At 43.6% G+C, this 22,224-nt stretch overlaps 1 protein-coding gene across 1 annotated transcript; it reads right to left on the bottom strand.

The window, feature by feature from the left end:
- Window positions 1-469: 469 nt before the first annotated feature.
- LCT (lactase) lies at window positions 470-21,506 on the bottom strand. The gene is made up of 17 exons (XM_042783746.1): window positions 20,843-21,506; window positions 18,198-18,277; window positions 17,074-17,157; window positions 15,984-16,086; window positions 15,257-15,335; window positions 13,811-14,498; window positions 12,782-13,427; window positions 9,923-11,482; window positions 9,317-9,585; window positions 8,578-8,868; window positions 7,283-7,481; window positions 6,385-6,587; window positions 5,842-5,951; window positions 3,837-3,971; window positions 2,550-2,773; window positions 1,401-1,637; window positions 470-695 (listed from the first exon to the last, which is right to left on the bottom strand). The coding sequence occupies exons 1-17, from the start codon at window positions 21,504-21,506 to the stop codon at window positions 487-489; spliced, it is 5,781 nt and encodes a 1,926-aa protein (XP_042639680.1). The 3' UTR covers window positions 470-486.
- Window positions 21,507-22,224: the final 718 nt, after the last annotated feature.

Here is a 22,224-nt window from a genome sequence, read left to right as displayed (position 1 = left end):
ATAATTTATGCTAGATTATTTCATATAAAGGATTTTTTTGAATTAAGGGAGGAAGCAATCTGCAGAGTAGCTGCGCTAGAACAGTGTATTCTCCTAGATCAGTTTTCACCAGTGTAGGCACTAACTTGTCTTAAAAACACTAAGGAGCAGTAGAGCTCCTAGCGGCTTGAAGAGACCTGGATCATCCAAGCGGAGATGAGGAAGCAAGAACAAAGGCAAGTTGAAGTTCAGAATCCTTACACAGCTGGGAACAAACAATTTTACTTTTGTATTTAAGAAATCAAATCAGTAATATCTGGGGAGAAGAGAGAGAGTTGATGTAGGAAAAAAAATTTCCATTTATATATTAAAGCTGGTAATCAAACACTAAAATTATGGGGAACCATCTCTAAGGCAAGACAAAGTTGCAGTAGTAAAAGCACTGGGTTTCTTTTCTTGGTGCTATAGGCTTTAATAAAAACCACAACGCTTTAGCAAGTGGAAACTTTACAGTTTACTAAGTTTCATGTGTGATTGTTTATGGGATCTCTTGGATAATCTTCCGTAATTAAATGCAAAAAGAGCCAAGCCCAGTGCTCCAACTGCAGAAAAAGCCAACAGCACATACAGAGCTACTTCTGCACTTTGTGATGTTAAATCCAATCCCAAAAAGCGCACGCTGTCAGCCAGGCCTGGGCTGCTGTCTGGTGGTGCCACTGTCCCTGGAAAACGATAAGAAACGCTTAGTACCCAGCCGGGCTGAGCTCCTCCAGGCGTGCAGTGCTGCCTCCCGCCCCCGCCAGGCGCTCGCTGTTGCTGCTCCCTCCTCTGGCAGTAGCCGGAATTCTGTGGGATCAGGAACTGACACAATTCTCACTGGGAGTAAAGGCACAACATGAGGCTGTTTGGTAGTGCAGTTCTTGAGAGATGAGTATTCTCTGGCAGCTGTGCTCATCCCCAAAACCCCACCCTAGCCCTGGCTGCTCTTCAGTGTACTCCTCTAGCTCAGAAAATGTAAATGACAAGAGAATCAGTATTTCCAACAGCTTACTCAAAACACTGATTCATAAAAAGTATTCAAAATTGTTTAGAAAAAATGGTGTGGGAATACTGAATGTGTGTGGTTTGGAAAACATCTTGGGCAGTTCTGTTGATCAGAGAAAAATAGACCGGAATAACTTTTTTGCTGCATTTTGAAGTTGCATTTGCAGAGAGTGTAGTTGTTCTGGTTTGGCACACAGAAGTGACATCATTCCACCTGAATGTCTTTGGTCATAACAAAGTCTGACAATGAGTGTGCTACCGGAGCCCTTAGAGTATTTGCAGAAAGTGGTGATGTCTTTAAAGACTCTAGATTATAGGAATCCTTTGGGATTAGAGTCAGATACGCACACAAGCACGATGTCTGCTACCTCGCTTACCTTCAGGCTCTGGTTCCAGGCAGGGATGGGGACCTGTTGCCGGGTCTGGAAACCCGTTGCAGTTTATGATCTGCGAGTAATACCTGGCAGAGGCCTTGGGGCGCCGTGGCAAGTCGGGGTCTGACAAATTCACGTGATAGAACCCAAACCTTTCATCAAAGCCCACTGCCCACTCGAAGTTGTCCATCAGCGTCCACGCCGTGTAGCCTCGTATGTCGACACCGTCGAGCACAGCGGCTGTGAGCAGGACCAGAGAGAGCCGGCGGGTGGTGCAGCCGGGTGACGGGAGGTGTCCCCGCGCAGCCAGCAGCGGCACAAAGATGCGCCGGGACGCTGCAGAGCAGCAGGGTGCCCGGGGGCACTGAGGCTGTTACCACCTTGGCCTCGGCCCCACTGGCTCTGCATTCCCAGCTCTCGCACATGTTGCCTTAGCTCAGTGGCTTTGAGGTGGTTCAGCTGCCAGCTTACAGCTAAGGAGCAACCAGGGTAGCTCAAGCAGCCTGCCAGTTACTGGAGATGGCTTTTCTCTGCTCCCAAAATCAAAGCTTTTGTTCCAGAAACAAAGGGTTAAGAATGGAGGAGAAAAGCCATCAACATGCAGCTGTTACTTAACCAAGTGCCTGTGCAGCCTCTGTTACAAGGCTGTAACCGAGCACTTTCTGAACATCTGGCTGGCAGCCCTGAGTGCCTCAGGGAAGCAAACTGAAAAAGCCCTTCCTCAATGTTGCTTGACCGTTGCTGTAATGGAAACCAGTTTGGAGTTGGTTTGTTTTCTGTTTTTTAAAAAGATGCCGTTTTTAGACACAACAGTAGTCAAACTAGAAGTCAAAATCTGTATTCATCAAGTAGCAGTGGCAATTCTCTTGCCAGATGCAGCAATACAAGGAAGCTGCAGTTACCTACGAAACCAAGGTTTGTTCTTCCTTTAGACCTTTTTCCTGCAAAGTCGTGGCTAGCCATGGACAGTTTCTGCTAAACCCGAAGGATCTCAGGGATGGACAGAGCAAACCCCTGCGAGTGTGTAACTTGGAAGTGTGATGGCAGTGGTCTTTCAGCTCTTTACAACTTACTTTATACACATCAGTCTTGTGACAAGACACTGCTGCTCTCTAGAGATTTGGATGATCGGATTTAAAGAACCATTCCTACCTTTCAGTGCTTCGTTAATGTAGCTCCGGTAGTAATGCATTCTCCAAGTGTCATTGAAGTGGAAGGCTCCCCTTTCCGAGATCCCATTTTCAGTCACGTAAATGGGAGGGTTGTTGTACTCCTTCTTTATCCACTTCAGGAGCTTTCGGAAACCAAAGGGCGTCACCTTTAGCCAGAGGGAACCAGAGTTCAGCCAGCTGCGGTCGGTCACTGAAGCGACACCCCTGCGGAGGAGGACACAGCGATGAAGGGAGCCGTCCCGCTCGCCTGCACCTCACCACTGTAGGGCTGAGAAATACGGGGGCGGGCTCTGAGAAAAACACAGCCCGAGGTGACACCGGGGCAAGCTGGCGAGGCCACATCGTGCTGAGGTGGTTGCTGGTGCTCACGGGCCTCTAGAAAACACTGCTCGTACTTTGCTTGATCATCGTATTCTGCTTAAATCAGCTACAGCTGAGGATGGGATGTTGGCTCCCATCCTTTGTCCTTTGACACCATTTCTACTCTTCGATGCACAGTGCAGTGTTTGAGCACGCAAAACTGCCATTTACACCTATGTACAGGAATGCAGGACTGAGCCCAGTGTCCTGCAAGGCTAAAGCACAGGGGCTGGGATGCAGCAGCAGAGGGAAGTTACAATAATTCCATATACTCTGTGGAAAAATTTCAGAGAACAGTCCATGTTCACCACCATGCCTGGTCCCACCATTACCTTAATTCTCATCAAAAAACCCCAGTAAACCGTTGTTTACCTTTTGAAGCTGGGGAAAGAAACTGCTATGTAAATAAAAAAACCTGATATATATTCTTAACCATGAAGTAATTTAGCTATTTAGGCTTTGAACTTACATTTATCCAATGTGATGAGGGAACTAACAACTGTTGAACAGCAAATGGAGCAGTATCCATAAACCAGGATACTCTAGCAGTTCAGACTGCAGGCTGAGGGCAGGAAATACGATAAATACTGTTTACAGCTGATCCCAAACAATTTGGGAGAATTATAAGTGCAGATTACTTCCTTTAGTAGGTCCTCTAGTTTTCTTTGTTCAGCTTTAAATGTTCACGTTTATCACCAGGTCTGTAAAAAAAAGGGCTGTTGCTGGACTTTTGTGAGACAATAACAGCACCACAGGCACTGTTTGGGGATATTTTCCCTAGTATTGGTTATCACAGCTTAAAGTACCCATCTCACAGCTTTATTTGCTATCAGTTTACATCGCTCGGTTGGCCAGGGCTCCAGGTGGGCATATTTTATTTGACCAATAGTTTACATTCATCTCTTACCTATCAGAGTCGTATGACAGAACACCAGGAGGATAGTTTATACTGTATGTTAAAACTGTGGTATAATGATTTAGTCCAAAGTAGTCATATGTGCCTTTAATTCTTTGTTTTTCACTTTCAGTAAATTCTGGAAGTCTGCAATAGGAAACAGAGAAAAGCGTAAACCCCTCAAAATCTAAGTCTTCTCAGGATTTCCCCTTCTTTTGCTTCGACCCCTCCCCATTCCTGTTGTATAAACTAAGCTTTTACTAGAACATACAATTCATGCTGCCTGCTCTAACGTTCGCCAAGAGAGGAGCAGACCTTTCGCTGACCAGAGAAGAGACACTTGATGGCTAGAGGTGCTGCTCATGGTCAGACTTCTTGTTTGGCCATCATCCTGCTTTATAAGACAAGAAGCAGCGTTTGCCTGGGTTGTCGTGCCCTCCACAAGCCCTCTGGAGACCCAGAGCTGCAGTGTTTGTGTGCGACCTGTCTCAGCCCAGCAGCCTGCAAGAGCAGGACTAGCTGTGAGGGAGGGAAGTGTGAAATGGGGCCTCCCAGCAGCCAGTGACATCAGGGGGGTCCTGGTCCCGCTCAAGGGACCCCTCAAAACACTGAACTCCTGCTTGCATGCACGGGAAGTGCAGCCAGCCATCTGGGCCCAGATGTGCTTCACAGCAGCAGGGGAGCAGGCATCTGCTGCAAGAGGAGCACTTCTCTGTGCGGCAGTAATAGTACTTGGTAGGTCATGGCAGAGGCTGATACAGCATTGCCTCAAACTTTGGCTTCTACATGGGAAACTATAAAAATTTCTGAGCTTTCCCCTCAGCATCCACACTCCCTGTGTAACATGGGTATCTCTGGTACCAGCACAAGCACAAGGGGAAGTACCATGATCCTTCTACAGGAACACAGGAAAATCCAGGAGAAACTGGGAACTAGGCTCTGTATGGACTCTACCACTTAATCCCAAAGTGCTTGGTTCCCTTCAAACGGGAAGTCTCCTCAGAGAAAAACATCACCCTTTGGGATCTGCAGCCATACACAGAGCAAGAAACAGATTCAGGGACATCCAGAGTACCCTAGACCAAGGAGTGAGGTTTCAAGTCTGTTTTAGTCAGAGAAGGGAGAAAATTCTGGGAACTGGATCCCTGGACAAGCCTTGGTGAAAATGCAGCCAGTGCTCCTGGCAATTTGGTGACGCTTGAGAGTTTGCAGTCTCGGATTGAGGACAGGACATCTTCCCCAGATTGGGATGCTTGGACACGTTACCTCATAAAGCAACACGTGTGACTTTGCTCCCTTATTAATGGCAGCAACTGCCAGAGAAGAAACAACATGCCAAAAGAAGTGCCTAAGAATGTGTTTTTAGCACATATAAAAGCATAGCTCGAATCCTGAAGAGACCTGCCTTTGCTGCAGAACACACCCCAACTCTTCCATCTCCCTCATTTCAAAACAAGTAATCTTTCACATTTTCAGAGAAGAATGATTGGGAATAGCCCCAGATCTAATATACCCCATTAAATTGCTAATAAAGTGAAGAGGAAAAAAGCGCTTTCCTTATATGTGCCTAGAAAGGGAGAGAGAAGGACAAACATTCATGATGGAGCACTGCTACCATAGTAACCTTAAGCATAATTAATGGGAATGGAAAATAAGAAACATAATTCAGAGGGACCAATGTGTTCTCAGTGCTCGAGTTCAATTTGTAGTCTTAAGAAAAGTTAAAACACATTTACCATGGTCGTCAGGTTAGATATTGTGTCTAATGCATAGCTTTTACTATATCACTCTGAGCTGTCAACTTATTACCCCAAAGATATGTTGTATTAGCAAACTTAATTTGCAAGAGAGGTAAAGACAGGGAACGGGCAAAATGTACACTAGAGTTTTTCTGTGAGGATGCAGTAAGACTTTTACAGTAACATTGCAATAGAATCATTGACATTTAGTACTTCTATCAGAAAAGCAAGTTTAAGCACAGCAAGTAAAACAAGGAGACACGCGCCTGGGCTCTTACCTGGACTGGGTCAGACCCTGAGCCAGACTGCGTTCCCGAATCCTTGTTTTCATCACTTCATTATAATCACCATTTTTGTAAATGGGATGAGCAAACCAGCCTAGAAGAAACTAAGCCAGGAAATAGAGGAGAGAATACGTTTTAAAAAATTATAAAATTATTAAAAAAATAAAATTAAAAAATTTTGCTACATAAAGATTATGTAACAGAACAAGGGATCTAACCATTTCTCCTTCATGTGCTGCTTTATAGGTAGTACCTTAATTAACAGGCACATGGAGATAATCGGGGATGCCCATATAATAGCAGTAAATTTAATAAGCTTTTGACACTGCAACCATATTTTGTCTCATTTCTGTTGCTTACTTGATCAGCCACCAGGAAAGGATGATACATTTCTTTGCAGTGACGCCTCTAGCTCATCCTTTTTCTTTCAGTGAGATGCTGACCTGGGTTCTGGGCACCTCCAGCGCCCAGAGAGGGGGCACCACCATGAACAAACCCAGGAGCAGCAGAGAGAGCTGTGACCAGGTGTCCCTGTACCTGCAAATATTGTCTGGCAGCTCTGATGTCCTCCTGGTTGTGTGGGTTCCTTGGCTCCGCCCAGTCCGAATTAATGGTGATGGAGATTAATCCTCCTTGTTTTGCCCGGTAGGTCTCATTGTAGAGGTGCCAGGCTTCCGCGTGGGCCTTGATTATGTTGTGCCCCACCACGTAGGGAGCTCGCCCCGGCCGAACGGAGATGCCTGCAGGCAGCCACAGCACAGGCAGCGGAGCAGCAGTTCCCAGCTTTCTCGGGATAACACAACACCCAGAACTGCCCTCCCAAGTAAATGAATAAATGTGCAGCACCTGGTGCCCTCAGGCCCAGCCCTGGGCTGAAATCACTGCTTTGGCAGAGGCAGCTGAAGGTGCAGCTGTGGTGGGCGGGCTGTGCAGCACCCCGCATCGCCCCTTCCTCCCCCGGCGGTGGGACATGGGCTGGTTTGGCTCTCTGCCCATGCAGGGCTGCCAGCCCCGGCAACAGGCTGCTGCCACCAAGATGGAGAGCAGAAAGCTGTGTGTTCAGGCCAGCTCCCTTTCCTCCCCTTCCCTTGCTTCTACCCTACAGCTGATTTTGGCCCTCCTCCAGCCCCAACCCTTCTCCAGCCCCTGGAGCTGGTCTGGAAATGGGTCTGCTCCAGACAGCAAGTGTAATCCGGAGGTTGCAGGGGAGGGGTGGATTACAGGAGTGGAAGAAGGAGAGTGGGTCTTGGAGGGGACAGGCAAAGTGAAAGAAGGACCTGCTCACCATACCACAGCAGTCCAAACCCCATCTATCCCCACCACACCGTCTGCCTCGCCCTACCTTTGCAAGCCCCTGGCATCTGCTCTGCTGCAGCATAAAACAGTTGGGCCTCCCATGCTGTGCAGGCTCTGAGGTTATGCCCAGCAGTCTTACCTGGAGCAGCTGTTCCGACGCCATAGCCACAATATGCAGTGTTGTAGGGTTCATTGAAGGTTATCCAAAATTTCACTTTATCTCCCAGTCTCTGGAAAAGTAGCTCAGCATATTCCTTAAACCTCTGAACTATAGTATCATTCTCCCACCCACCGACGTTTTGCAGCGCCAGTGGGAGATCCCAATGATAGAGAGTTACCTGTGGGGAAAGACAGCAAAAAAATGGACTCAACCAGTCACTTTTACTTTCAGAAATAAGGAGAGTAATCCACCCTCATTTATGAACATAAATAAGCTGTGCTTTAATCTACAGCTACCTGCTCCTAATGGTATTTGAGTTTGTGGCGATCACTTGTGCACTCAGGATACCTTTTTGCCAGTGTTTCAGTGTCTTTAGTACATGGGGAAATGACTCGAGCTCTAGGGACTGACTGATGGCAAAGATGAAGCTTTTACCAAAAAAACATTACAACTTTGTGATAGCAAGAGCTCATCAGTAAAGAACTGTTGCACCTGCACTGACTCTTGGATGAAATGCAGCCCCATGGAATGCCTGTCTGGGCTGGCACACCCACTGGACCACTCAGGAGCAATGCCACGGAGGCACAGGTTTGCTCAGGCACCATCTGATGCTTGTGTAGATATTCCTGGGTTGCCCTCTGCGTGGTGAGCACACACATATGCAACACTTGGTACAGCCATGTGCATTCCCTGCATGTGCCAGCATGGTTTGGGGAGGAGAAGGACAGCCAGCAGTGAGGAAGCAATGGGTAGAGGCAGAAAAAAGCTACATGTGTCCAAGTCTATGGGGACAGGTCAGATTCACTCAAGAGGCTGAAAGAGCTGATCGATGCAGTCACTGTCTATTATATGTGACAAACCGTGCTGATTAGTGGAGCTCCCTGACTCCTGGGAAAAGAATAACGTTACACCCATCTCCAAGAAAGGCAGGAAGGAGGATCCTGGGAACTACAGGTTGGTCATCCTCACCTCAGGCTGGAAAGATCACTGCATAGGTCCTTGTGGAATCCAATTCCAAGTGCGTGAAGAATGAGAAGGTACTTGGAAATGGCCAACAATAAGGTTATTGTGATCTTTCTGGGTAGTAATTTCTAACATAACACTATATTCCCAGTTCGTTTCTTATGCAAAACCCACGTTTCCTTGAAGAACACAATGAAAATCAATTTGTCTGTGAAGGAGGGCGTGGATAGAAACACACAACATGTGTTCTGAGCATCAGACCTGGTTTCTGCTATTTTTTTAATTACCCAAAAGTTACTGGTTTTAATTACCTGAGGCATAATGTTAGCTGCCAGAAGAGCATCGATAAGCCTCTCATAGTAGTTCAGTCCCATTTCATTGATGTATCTGGTGGTCCCATCTGGGAGAACACGGGACCAGGAGATTGAAAAGCGATAGTGAGACACCTTGAGGCTCTTCAGCATTTCCACATCTGCCTCAATCTTGTGGTAGCTGTCACAAGCTACATCTCCAGTGTCATCATTGCTGATTTTCAACGGAGTGTGAGAAAATTGGTCCCAAATGCTAAGCCCTTTCCCATCTGCTCTCCATCCTCCCTCAATCTGTAATTGAAGATGGGGGGAGAAATTGTTAGTAAACCCCAAATTTAGGTCTTGGCCTAGCAAAGAATTTATCCTGTTAGTCTTTGGGGCACTACACAATATTTTGACTTGGCAGCTTAAGACCAGAAATAGCAAAGTTTTTGCTGTACCAAACTAGTAAGACCTCCTGGGCCTCAAGGCAAGATGTATTAGCAAAGTACAATGTCACAGAACAGGCATTGTTTCAGTTCACCCACTGCTCCATGTTGGCCAGCTCTTGTGAAGCTGCTGTCTCAATTCCTGCGGTATAACCATGCCCTTAAATATCTCCAAATTCCTTCCTTTTACAGCAGCTGTTACACTAACCCTCAATTACGGTAAAACCTGATGTTACAAAAGCTGTATGTGTCTCATCCAAAACAAATTAACTGTCCACAGATATTTCAAGAGTCCGTCTCGGTTTCCTAACCTGATAAGCTGCAGTTGCTACACTCCACCAAAGGTTCTTTGGGAACTGTCCATATAGAAATTCATCTTCTTTTGGCAATGGGATACCATTATTGCGGATGATTTCTGCATAGTATACAGCAGAGCGTTTTGGGGTCCTTGGCCTGTTGGGATTGACAAAGTCAACCTGGTGCAATCCAAATCTTGGATCATAACCATTCAACCATTCAAAGCTGTCCATAAAAGACCAAGCGTTGTATCCTCTCAGATTAACACCATCCAACTTGTAAGCTGAAAGACCAGAAACAAATGAAAGAGCATTAGTGGTGTAATCACATAATAAAAGAACCACAAGGAATTCGCATGCAAACACGTACATGCTTCTAGCTTCATAAAGCTGGCACTGGTCAACTAAGATTGTTAAGAGACTCTCCATAGTTGGAGGATACAAAGTACAAATGGCCATGCAAAAGAGATCATAAGAAGAAACACTATGTTTATATTGTGTTCAGAATATTTAAAGACTGATATCAATCACTTTTAAAAACTACTCTTCAGAGGAATAAAGTAACCAGAAAGCTAGAGAGGAGACACCCAACACCAACAGAACAAAAGCAAACACCGGTACCTTTTAAAGCTTCATCAATGTATGTTTTGTAGTAAAATATCCTGGCATTGTCATCAACATCTGATTTGGTCTTTATCCCCACTCCATTCTCAATTATGTATATTGGGGGATTTCCATATTCTTCTTTGATCCAGTTCAGTAGCCTCCTCAGTCCCCAGGCCACAGCCCGATGGTTGGTAATAGCCGAGGAAGGCCAGGAGCTGTCAACCTTTGTTAAAACTTCCTGGTCATATTCATAAGAGAAGGGCTTCAACCGGGTCGTTGCATGGGTTACAATTTTGGAGGTGTAGCTGTTGAAGCAGAAAACATCTGCTGTACCCCTGATGTATTCACGCTCCTCCGCTGTGAAAACCGGTAAGCGAGACGATGGCAGGTTCTGGAGCTCACTCCTGTTTCCAACTTTCCACTTCATGACCTCAGGGTAGTCCCCATTTTTGAAAATTGGGTGTGTAAACCACCCCACCAAAAACTGCAGGTACCTGTCTGCAGCTTCTATGTCCCTGGGGTCGCTTGGTGTCTTTGGCTCAACCCAGTCAATGTTGGGACACAGAGCAATGACCCCTCCCTGACTCGCTCTGTATTTGTCATCATATGTGTGGTAGACTCTGGCGTGAGCTTTCAGTAAGATGTGGGCAACCCTATAGGGAGCACTGCCGGGGTCATTGACATTGGGTGGAAATGTCCCAACGCCATAGCCAAGCCAGGCAATGACTTGGGGTTCATTGAACGTAATCCAGAACTTCACCCTGTCCCCAAAGGTCTGGAAACAGAAGTCCGCAAAACTATCAAACAGGTCAATCAATGTGCTGCTCTCCCAGCCACCAATGTCCTGGAGAGCTTGTGGCAGGTCCCAGTGGTAGAGAGTGACGATTGGAGTGATGTTGTTTGCGACCAGTCCATTGATGAGACGGTTGTAGTAGTCAACTCCATGGCTGTTTATTGAGTTATTCCTTCCACTGGGGAAAATTCGAGACCAGGACAGGGAGAAACGATAGTTCTTTACCCCTAAGGCTCTAAGCAGGTAAATATCTTCCTCCACCTTGTTGTAGCTATCACAAGCTATATCTCCATTATCATCATTCTTTATATTCCCTGGGACATGGCTGAAATTATCCCAAATGCTGGGTCCTTTGCCATCAGCATCCCAACCTCCCTCTACCTGGTAGGCAGAAGATGACACACCCCATGTAAAGTTCTCTGGGAATGTCCCATAAAAGTACATGTCCCTGTCAAAGTTTGTTTGAGATGAAAACTTCTGCCAGACAACCTTTGCCTTGGAAGGAACTTCTGATGCTGGTAAATTCGGCAACTTTGATGGCACAGGTAAGTCAAACACCACCGGTGTAGAAAATCTCTCCAAGGCTTTGGATGGGAAACCATTTTTTTCAATAACACTGGAATAGAAATAAGCAGATGCCTTGGGAGTCCTTGGTCTGTTGCTATCTTCAAAATCCACGTGATGCAGCCCAAATTTTAGGCTGTACCCCACTGGGCCTTCAAAGCCATCAACCAGGGATCGAGCAATGTATGACCGAACATCAACTTTGTCTAGTTTTATTGCTGTCACAGAAACAGTACAAGACACTGTTATTCATTTGAACATTTTATAAACACAGCACAGCACAACATAAGCACCACAACAGAGAGTAACACTGTGACAAGCCAAATATCTATGAATGGTCTTTTAGACAAAAAAAAAAAAACAGAGTACCTGTCAAGAAAAGCAGTCAGCACTGTAATAGGAGATGGTCAAATGCTTAGTGACAGAAATCCATGAGAAAATAAATATTATTCAAGAGTTATTTGAGTACAGGACACTTGTGCCACTGGTATCCCTTTCTCTGTGTTCTTGTGTTCAAGCACAGTTCATCAAATTAGGAATATGGTGCACTTTTAGATTAATCTGAAAGTTAGTTAATCTGAAACACTACGTGTATTTAGTGCTTGCCTATCTTCCCCAAGCACAGGAGAATTTCTTTTAGCAGAACAGTGTATCCAAAACCAGCAGAGGCAAGTCCAGCATCCTCTCTCACATTGCCTACAAAAAAGCACTAAATCTCTCTCATTCCAGAAATGTTCACTTCCCATCTTCTTTACTTCTGCTGAGTCATAACAGCAATGATAAACTGTGCTTTCTGTAGCTCTACTAACACTTCTATCAGTAGGTTGAGAACTAGGTCAAGAAGATCAAATACTGTACACAGATCACCAACCTATTTAATACAGCATATTTAATAAAGTTTTCCTGACAGTATTGATATGTGTATCTCAGGAGTTTATCAGGCAAAACTTTATTTGAAATCTCAAATCTCTATACCTGTCCAGAACTTCAGTCAGTAATATTATTTTTATGCCAATTGGTACACAGTTTGCAAAGATGAAACCATACCTTGGACCTTGCTCAAAATGATTGAGATATAAATATCTCGTAAAAGATTCTAACCCAAAATGGTACAAGATGCTGACAGTTAGATCTGCCTCATCAGTAAAGCCATCATCCACTCTTAATCTATGAGATCTCTGTAGGCAAGAGCTCGCCTGCAGGAAAATCATTTTCAGGAGAGCTGAAGTACCTGAACAATGTTCTCACAGAGGAACTGATGTTAGAGTCCAGGCTACATTTACCTATATATATGAAAAACCTATTCCTGTATATAAAGAGAATGGAGGGTTCCATATCTGGACACCAGATAGGTTGCAGTATATGAGGTCACACTACATACACAGTAGGCAGCTGACCTCATGCCGTTACGCAAGTGGTGATGTTTTAAAGTTAGCCACCATGGAAGTGATAGAGTAACTAGTTGCCACTATCCGATAAATAAATAAATACATAAATAGATAACTATTTCTCCATACCTTTTAGAGCTTCATTGATGTACTGGCGGAAATAATCCACTCGCAGAGTGTCATTAATAAGATCCCCAGTGCCTTCTGTTGGCATACCATTTCCTGCTATGTAAATTGGGATCTTTGTCCCCGTATATTCCTGGGACACAAACTTCAGCAGCCTTCTTAATCCCCAAGGGACCACATGGATCCAAGAAGAGGCAGTCTGTGGCCAAGAAGGATCTACATGCAAGGAGAATTTTCCGATGCTCTCGTAGCTTGGCGTGCAGGTCCCGTTCGTTACGGCACTGACCAGGTAGGAAGTGTAATGCGAGAGACCAAAAAAATCTGCAGTCCCCTTCACCCAGGACTTCTCCTCCTCTGTAAACAGAGGCAGCTGTGCAACTGTTGTGGAGCACTGCTGATTTACTTCCTGGATCTGAGCCTTCAGGATATCTGGATAATCACCATTAACAAATATGGGGTGAGCAAACCAGCCAAGCATGAACTGCAGGTACCTCTCAGATGCCCTCACGTCCTCAGCATTGGTTGGGGTCTTGGGTTCAGCCCAATCCGAGTTCAGCACCAGCCCCACCTTTCCCCGTTGCTGAGAGCGGTATTTGTCATTATACAGGTGCCAGACCTTGGCATGAGCCTTGAGAATTGTGTGAGCCACCTGGGGACAGAAAGCAGAAGAATGTGTGTCACACTGCTTTGCACAAGAACTCTTAAGCATTGAAATTATTGTAATGTGAGAATGTCATCTCCATCCAAAAGAAGAAACCTTGACAAAGCAAATAATCATAGCCAGAGTGAAGCAGGTTTTGGATTAAGCAGAAGAATCTGGCTATCCATCAATGCCAGCTTTCAGAATAGAAAAAATAAACAAAGGCATCTAGCATCCATTAACTACCCCATTTTTTTGCAAGTATCATAAATCCAACAAGCAAGTAGTTGTCTCAGAGGCCACACCAGGCTTGAACATAAGGTACAGAACCATCAGAGGAAAACAACACAACAGTGGTAGCTGCAGGATCCTAGTTGTTGCTGTATCCCTACCTTGTAAGATGCTACTCCTGGGTCAGTGATTCCTGGAGGATGTTCTCCGGTGCCATAGCCAGCATAGCTGATAACCCAAGGCTCATGGAAAGTAATCCAGATCTTAACCCGATCCCCAAAAGTGGCAAAACAGAAGTCTGCATAGTTTACAAAAGCATCTATGATACTGTCATTCTGCCAGCCACCAAGAACCTGAAGGGTTTGTGGGAGATCCCAGTGGAACAGAGTCACCATGGGCTCAATATTAGAGTCTAGTAACTGATTTATTAATTGGTTGTAATAATCAACACCCTTGGAGTTGACGGTCTTGTTGGTGCCAGCAGGAAAAATTCTAGGCCAGGATACAGAAAATTTGTACAATTGGGGATGAAGACCCCTAAGTAGGTAAAGGTCATAGCTGGTTTTATAGTAGCTGTCACATGCCACGTCTGCTGTTTGGTTCATGTAGACATGACCTGCATGCCCAAACTGATCCCAGATGCTCTCTCCTTTCCCGTCCTCTGCCCATGCTCCTTCAATATTAAAGGCACCTGTGGATATTCCCCAGAGGAAACCACTTGGGAAAATATCTTGAAGAAAAGAATCCCTCTCCAATTCAGACTGTTTAGCAAACATTTCCCAAACTGTTTGATAAGAAGAGCGAGGGGCAAGAGCAGCATCTAGGTTCTCCTGTAGAGTGTTTGCTTTGCTGGAAATAGAATAAAAAGAAGTTACAATCTCCAAGATGGATGCCAGTGCCACAGAACTTGCAAATATAGAGGACAGAAGAATCATTTGCTTCCCTTTCAGCTGACATAAGCCACTTAGGGTATAGTTCCTTTGTCATCTGATCAATCCAGCTTCCTGCCATCCAGCTAGCAGGTGAAAGTGGAATGCAATGAACTAACTTCAGAGCTGCTCAAGATATCTAATGCATTCCTTTAGAGGTAGATTCTCATAATTCATTACAGCTAGGTCAAAGGTGCAAATAAAATCCCAGCAGCGTGTAGCATTTTCACAAGTTTCCATGGGATAAACTAAAACTAATCAATCCGGCTTCAGTAATCCCCAACATTTCCCTGCACAATGATATCTAGATTTCTGTAGGCACAATTGGTTTCTCTCCTAGGAAAGTCTCTATTTTATTTCATTTAATTTCATTTTAACTGTTTTGCTCTTGAAAAGAACAGAAGCCTTGGAAAATGTACTTGTTACTGTTGGCTTGAAGGTATAATCTGGGTAACCAAGGATGAGAGAGTGGAAGAGGATTACGTTGCCTGTAATAGTAGGATAGAGGATTGCCTGTAATTGCAAGAGACTGGGCTCAGCAGAAGGACATTCCTTTTCAGTCCTTTCATCAACTAATATCAGACTTTACCACTAGAACTGACTTGTGTCTGCCTGCACATAGGTTTCTAGAAGACACCATTTTATTACAGTATCTGATTTAAGGGACAAAAACTGTACCTTAAAACACGAGATGATGAGAAGTCCAAGAACTCATTAACATCATATCCAATTGTACGTGTCTCTTCTTTATTAATAGCTGAAAACAAACAAATGGAAAGTGATGGACTTAGTCACAACTTAGATGCCATGGACTACATGACATTACTTGTTTATATAATTACACCATTAGAAACAAGGTGCTTTTCATACCTAATAATTTTCTTAGACCAAATATGTTGGGCTTTTATTAGATATTCACAATTTCATGTTAAAAAAATATACATAGAGTCATAGAATCATTTATGTTGGAAAAGACCTTTAAGATTATTGAGTCCAATGGTAAAAGTAACGCTGCCAAGCCCACCACTAAACCATGTTCCTAAGTGCAACATCTACACGTCTTTTAAAAACCTCCAGGGATGGTATCTCCACTACTTACCTGGGAAGCCTCTTCAAATACTTGATAACCCTTTCAGGAAAGAAATTTTTCCTAATGTCCAATTTAAACCTCCCCTGGAGCAATTTGAGGCTGATGAAAATTATGAAAAGCTTTGGGGAAGATTTCATGCTTCCCCTCCCTCAACACTCACCATCCACCCTTAATTTTCCAAGATGGATCTGAAAGAAACTATAAAGTTATTTCATCTAATAACAGCAGTCTGGACTGGACAATTTTGAATTTCCTCTACAATTTGCCATGCAGAGGATAGCTAAAAAATTCTCCTTCTTGAAATATATCACTCACCCGTGACAATGGCGGCTACTGGTATGAAAGGATTCTCTTCCATGGAACCACAATCAAGGAACTTTAGACTGAAAACCAAGACCTCTGTGTCCTTCCAGACATTCTGAAAAACCATAAATCATAGACTTGTATGAAAAAAAGCATCAGCCAGCTACTAAAATCATGCTCTTGGCATTTGTTGCTTTTAACACAGAATAAGAAATACCTAGAAGACTGAGAATTGGTGATAAAGTTCTTCAAAGTTATGTTAATAAATCAAAAGAATGAGCATTAACTACCACCCACTATTTCTCATTGCTTCCAAAAAAAGCTCAATGCAAATCAAAGCATAAAACCCCAGAAACTTTCAGTGTTTGACCTCTCATTGAAAAGGCCCAAGGAACTACATCCTTTTTTGAAAGTTTACTTGGTAAGAATTTGTTGCCATGAATGCTTGACCCACTTCAGATTTTTAGAGTAGCTGCAGCATGCTGGGACCCTAAAGAGAATGAGTCACAGGGGTAGCTCCTCATTCTGCTACTCAGTTGCTGGATGACTCTCATCTTACATATTTTAAGATGCAGTTCACTAGCAGAGGTTTAATATCAGGTACTAGCCTATAGCATCACTGACATTGTTGCTGCCATGTGATCTGATCCTTTTGCAAACTCATCCTCATTAACATTTCTAGCACTGCCTCTACTGATGAGGAGTTGAGAAGTCTGGTACCATCGTTGCAGAACCCATGCTAGAATAAAATAGTGTATTTTTCTGTAAAGGTATTAGCCTGACAGATTGTCAAAGACTTAAGGTGTAAAAGAGAAGGTTTTTCAGTCCTGTACAAAAGGATTAGGCCATCCCAGTTATTTATATATTAATGATGAGCACTGACCAAGATGATTCTTTCCAGCACTTTCAAACACCTGTTTTTAAGTCAGAATAACAACAGAGAAGTAAGTGAGCACTACGCAGCTGTTTCCTAGTGTAGCTGTTGTCTGAGCTCTCACAGTAAATCAGAACTGTTTAGACATGCATCAAGAAACATGAAATTCCCCTTCTATTTTTGGTCTGTCGTCTGCTGCTATAATTTTAACAATGTGCATAACGTTACCTGGAATTCACTCAATTTCTTGTAGAAATCTGTTTCATTTCCACAACAGTATTGAAAGCTGAGAGACAGGAAGTCTACTGAATTCTGGAAACAAGAAAAGGAAAAGAATAATCCTGGATTAAAATGTATTTTTTGCAGATATTACATTAAAAATATATAAAATTTGTGAAATGTTTGACAAAGATACATTGCTGGAGTGAGAAGCCATACAACTATGTGGGAGCCCTGGACAACATAACGAGCACAAACTGGATACTCTGGGAAGATGCATTTTGTATCTTTCCTTCTAAACAAAGTAAAATTTAAACAGCTAAATTAAATTCTAGGTGTATTTAATGAATTTAATATTAATGATTTACAGTTGATTTTTTAATTAGTAAGACTGTCTATGATTAATCAGACAGAGAAACCTTTGCAACTATGTGGCTCAGGCAGGTCTTATCAATAATCCTTTGGGGAAAGTCCACTTCAGAAATCTTTAATAATTCCAAACTACAAGCGTTATCCCACTAGAAGTAATCAAGTTCAAGGGAATAGATCATATTCTTTTAGTAAACCAGCTGATGAAGTTAGAAAAAAATTGATGAGCTTTCAGTTTATTTTTCAGTCCAAGGTTTTCTTCTAGTCTAGTCAGCTCGTCTAATACAACATCTTTCCTCTCCCTATAAACCACACCTTGTTTATATCCTTCAAATGTCATGCCTACAACATTGCTTATCCTATCACTAAATTTTGAAGCATTGTGAATAGAAGGAAAAAACATTCACTGTCATTTGTTCACTGTATCCTACATCAACGTCCTCCAGGTTAAGACAACTACTAACAGAGAGTTTGTACACTTTTTGCAGACACATTGTGATTTAACTGCCAATTATGAGAGCAAATATGTCTCCATATACTTTAATCAGTGGTTATTAGCCAAGAAGGGATGCTGAAGTCATTTTTAAAATCAGCAAGCTTCAAATGATCAGACTAATCAAATAAGTAGTTTACAAAATTGGTCAACTGGTAAACCTACAAAAATTTTATTTAACTTTTAACAAGTCACTCAATCCTGTACATAAAAATCAAGTTAAACTGAATCAAATTTACATAACTGGAAATAATTTCTGTTAAGGCGTTACCTGAAGAGAAGCTGAAAGCAATTCTGATGAAGCGTTATCCAAGACATGACCCATTTCCAAAGCAATGGACAGCTTTCCACCTTGGGAAAAAAAAGAGGTAGTCTACTGGTAGCATGTTAAGGACAAATAAAAAATTTCAGTTCACTGTAATTATTTTAAAGTTAGTTGGAAATTTTTGAAGATACGGAACACCAGACAGTGCCCTAAGTAGCTGCTTTCAGAACACCCACTATGATTTCAAAGCAGAGTTGAAAGGCAGAGTTCAAGGAGTCTTTGTCAATAAATCTTGTCCTATCATGACTGCTTATAAACATCTTAGCACTCTTGCTTGCAGGAAGGTGGATATGAATACAGCTTTCCAGTGGGTGCCCTTCCACTCCATGCATAATTATAAGTAATATCTTTCATTTTCATGCCTTTGCAGCAGTTCTACAGTGGTTATTTTTTAAAATCCATTCTCTGCTGAATGCTGCTGAGATGCTGGGGTGCCAGGAACTTAGGGGGACAGGTGATGTGGGAGGGAAGCTGGGTAACTTTGTACTGCAAAGTATTCCTGATAAATACAAGACTTCAAAGGAAATTAACTAATTAAAAATTTTTTAAAAATATGACTCAGACAGAACTACTGGTTGTCTGCCTCGGACAGAAAAACTCCAGGCCCAGAGGCGACAGACCCAAGAGGACAGCTGCTTAGAAAATCCCAGGTATCCATCATAGAAGAGGTGAAATTCTCTTGCTCTGTCTAGCATGGACGGAGTTAAGATTTAATTACTTTAAAACCTCAGTGTCTGCAATGAGGAAAGTCAAACAAAGGACATTGCAGACTTCCTCACACTATTATTATCTCACAGGAGACTTCTTATGCCTTCTTTCTTCATGGTCTGAAGTACATTTCAGGAATTTTGTAGTCTTTCCTCTGTGGGTCAGGAAGAGGTACACAAAAATACATTAACATCTACAAAATAGCTTGACTATTATGACTTCGTCATTGTACACAGAAAAAAATAGGACTGGATTTGAGTAATGTTAAAGTAATTTGTAGCTGAGAGAAAATTAATTTTCATTTTACACTAAAAAGTAAATATTTTGTTTCACGTTGCTTTATTTAACTTTTAAAATCAACATTTTAAAGTTAAATAAAATAATTTCCCTTTGATTAAATGAGAAATGTAATTTTAAACCATGTTCAGTTTTGCTGAAATGGATTTTGTCAATACATTTGCAAAGATCTTTTGGGTGGAAGGCTGATAGTCGAATTTGACCTGACCCTTCAGCTAGATCTGGACTTTCAAAGCTGCATTCTTTGGGAACATATGATGTCTTGGAATTAAAATACCCGCATCCATCATACATAAGAGATTTTAGCAGAGCCACTGACTGATGGCATGATCTTCCTCTCAGCTGAAATAGAAGCAATCGCAATCCCAGTTTTCAGTGACACTGAAATAAGTAATAGGCTTTAAAAATCAGGTGACTGGGCAGGGATCATAGAATGGTTTGGGTTGGAAGGGACCTTAAAGATCAACCAGTCCCAACCCCCCTGCCCCGGGCAGGGCCCCCTTCCCCCAGCCCAGGGGGCTCCCAGCCCCGTCCAACCTGGCCTTGAACCCTTCCAGGGAGGGGGCACCCACAGCTGCTCTGGGCACCCTGGGCCAGCGCTTCACCACCCTCACAGGGAATAATTTCTTCCTTACATCTAATCTAAATCTACCCTCTTTCAGTTTAAAACCATTACCCCTCGTCCTATCCCCACACCCCCTGATCACGAGTCCCTCCCCACCTTTCCTGTTCCCCCTTTAAGCCCTGGGAGGCCGCTCGAAGGTCCCCCCGGAGCCTTCTCTTCTCCAGGCTGAACCCCCCCAACTCTCCCAGCCCGGCCTCCCAGGGGAGCTGCTCCAGCCCCCCCAGCATCTCCGTGGCCTCCTCTGGCCCCGCTCGAGCAGCTCCGTGTCCTTCTGCTGTTGGGGGCCCCCGAGCTGGACCCAGCACTGCAGGGGGGTCTCCCCAGAGCGGAGCAGAGGGGGAGAATCCCCTCCCTCGACCTGCTGCTCACACTTCTCCCCATGCAGCCCAGGGTAAGGTTGGCTTTCTGGGCTGCAAGATTCTTCCTCTAAGTCTCAGTCCCACTGTAATTATATAACACATTTAAGGTTTAGTGTATGAAAAATATGAGACTACAGTTCATTGAGGGTATCTGCTGGTCTTTAAATTAAGAGCACATGGACAACAGCCCTTTGAAAAAAAGCATATTAAAATATTATAAAAGATAAAAATATTACTTAAAAGATAAAATATTATTAAAATATAAAAATATTTTGTTTTGAAATACTAGTTTCTGCTGTTCAAATTAACTGGAGGCTATTTAATACTCCCCTGATGCTTAAAAGATTAAATATGCACACATACACATCTATCTTATCCCCAACTACTATCATTTCAAGCCAAATGCAATTACCAGTAAATTATAAATCAATTGCTAAAATAAGGAATTTGAAGGAACTTGTTACTCAAGGATTTCTATGTAATTCTGAGAGCACTGATAGCAAATTCACACAGACATTACATGTAGCAGTTGCCATTTAATCCCATCACAAAATGTTTGTGGAAAAGCCATCTAAAAAAATCCCTTTCCCCATTCTCCTTACCCACTGGTGAGTATTTCTCATGGTAGATGGTGTAAGTTCTTTCATGAGCAGCAGCTAGGGCCTGGGCTCGGTGCTGGGGTTCGTTGTAAGGCAGGCTTTTAAGGACCTCCGGCAGGTCGCTGAACGTGAGCCACACATCAACCAGGTACCCAAAAACACGGAAGCTGAACTCTGCATATTCCACAAACAGGTCAGCAAAAGCACTGGCTTTCCTACCCACAGCCAGCGCGGCCACAGCACCAGGGACGCGCTGGTGCTGCAGAACTACCACCGGCCTGAGGTCTGCAGCAACCAGGGTCTTGAGCAGCTCCTGGTAGCACTGTACTTGAGCTTCATCTGGCTTCCTGGCATCCCCCTTCGGCAGAATGCGTGCCCACGGCAGGAAGACTTTGTAATGCGTCACCCCAATCTCACGAAGGTAGGAGAAGTATTGGGGCACCTCAGGAGCCACAGGATCTTTTTGACACAGGTAATCATAGGCTTCAGCTATGACAGGGCCCCGATCTTCCTTAGGTAGGACTTGGCTCTGCAGATGCAATCTGGTTATTAACTGGCTGGGTAGAGGTCCAGCAATGGTGATAAAATTCTGAGCAAATTGTTCATCTAGCCCAAGGCTGGGAGAGACTAACAGAAAGAATGTGACTGTCTTACAAATCAGCTCCATTTCTGGACCTGCTTCAGAAAAAGTTATTCCACACTACTTATATTACAGTAGAAGTAATATTTAACTGAAATTATCTATTATACAGATAAATGGTCCCAGAACTAGCTGACACTAGAATGATAACACATCAGGACTTTCTGTCGCTAGATGAACAAACAAAAGGACGAATACAAACCCCAGTCAATTAGTTGGAGAAAGGTCATGTGGAAACATTTTCTGAGATGCTCAGGTTCCCCTTTATGTTCGAACATTAATTGACATTTGCTGATACTGCCTCCATTCCAGAGAAAGATAAAATAATTAGACAATGCTTCTCATCTCCTCCTGGCCTTTTTTTGGCTTAGGAGGAACCCCAGCACAACTCTGGATGCAGAAAATAACAAGAACAGAGTTCTCTGCATTGCTGGGGCTGGGTGCCACCATGGCTTAGGGTGGGCAGGCCAGCAAGAAGCACATTTATGCTGTAATTCTGGGGGGCATAAAGGAAATCTGAGATGTGACATCCTCCCCCCTTGGGAAAGTGGTTGTTAGGTGAATTCAGGAAGCAGCAACAATGTGCGTCCTCATGCCTGATAACATCGAGGAATTTGAACAACATCATTTTATTGCTTTCCAAAGTACTCCAGCCGTGACAGCACATGCTCTCTCAGCAGGGTGGACACATACAGATCACCTACCTGAGCTGCTGCAGGGAAGAGACAGCTCGACTATTCTACAT

This window comes from Tyto alba, unplaced genomic scaffold (genome assembly GCF_018691265.1).
Source record: "Tyto alba isolate M040663 unplaced genomic scaffold, T.alba_DEE_v4.0 Super-Scaffold_7, whole genome shotgun sequence".
Taxonomy (NCBI): Eukaryota; Metazoa; Chordata; class Aves; order Strigiformes; family Tytonidae; genus Tyto; species Tyto alba.
This window is presented reverse-complemented; position numbering and strand designations above follow the sequence as displayed.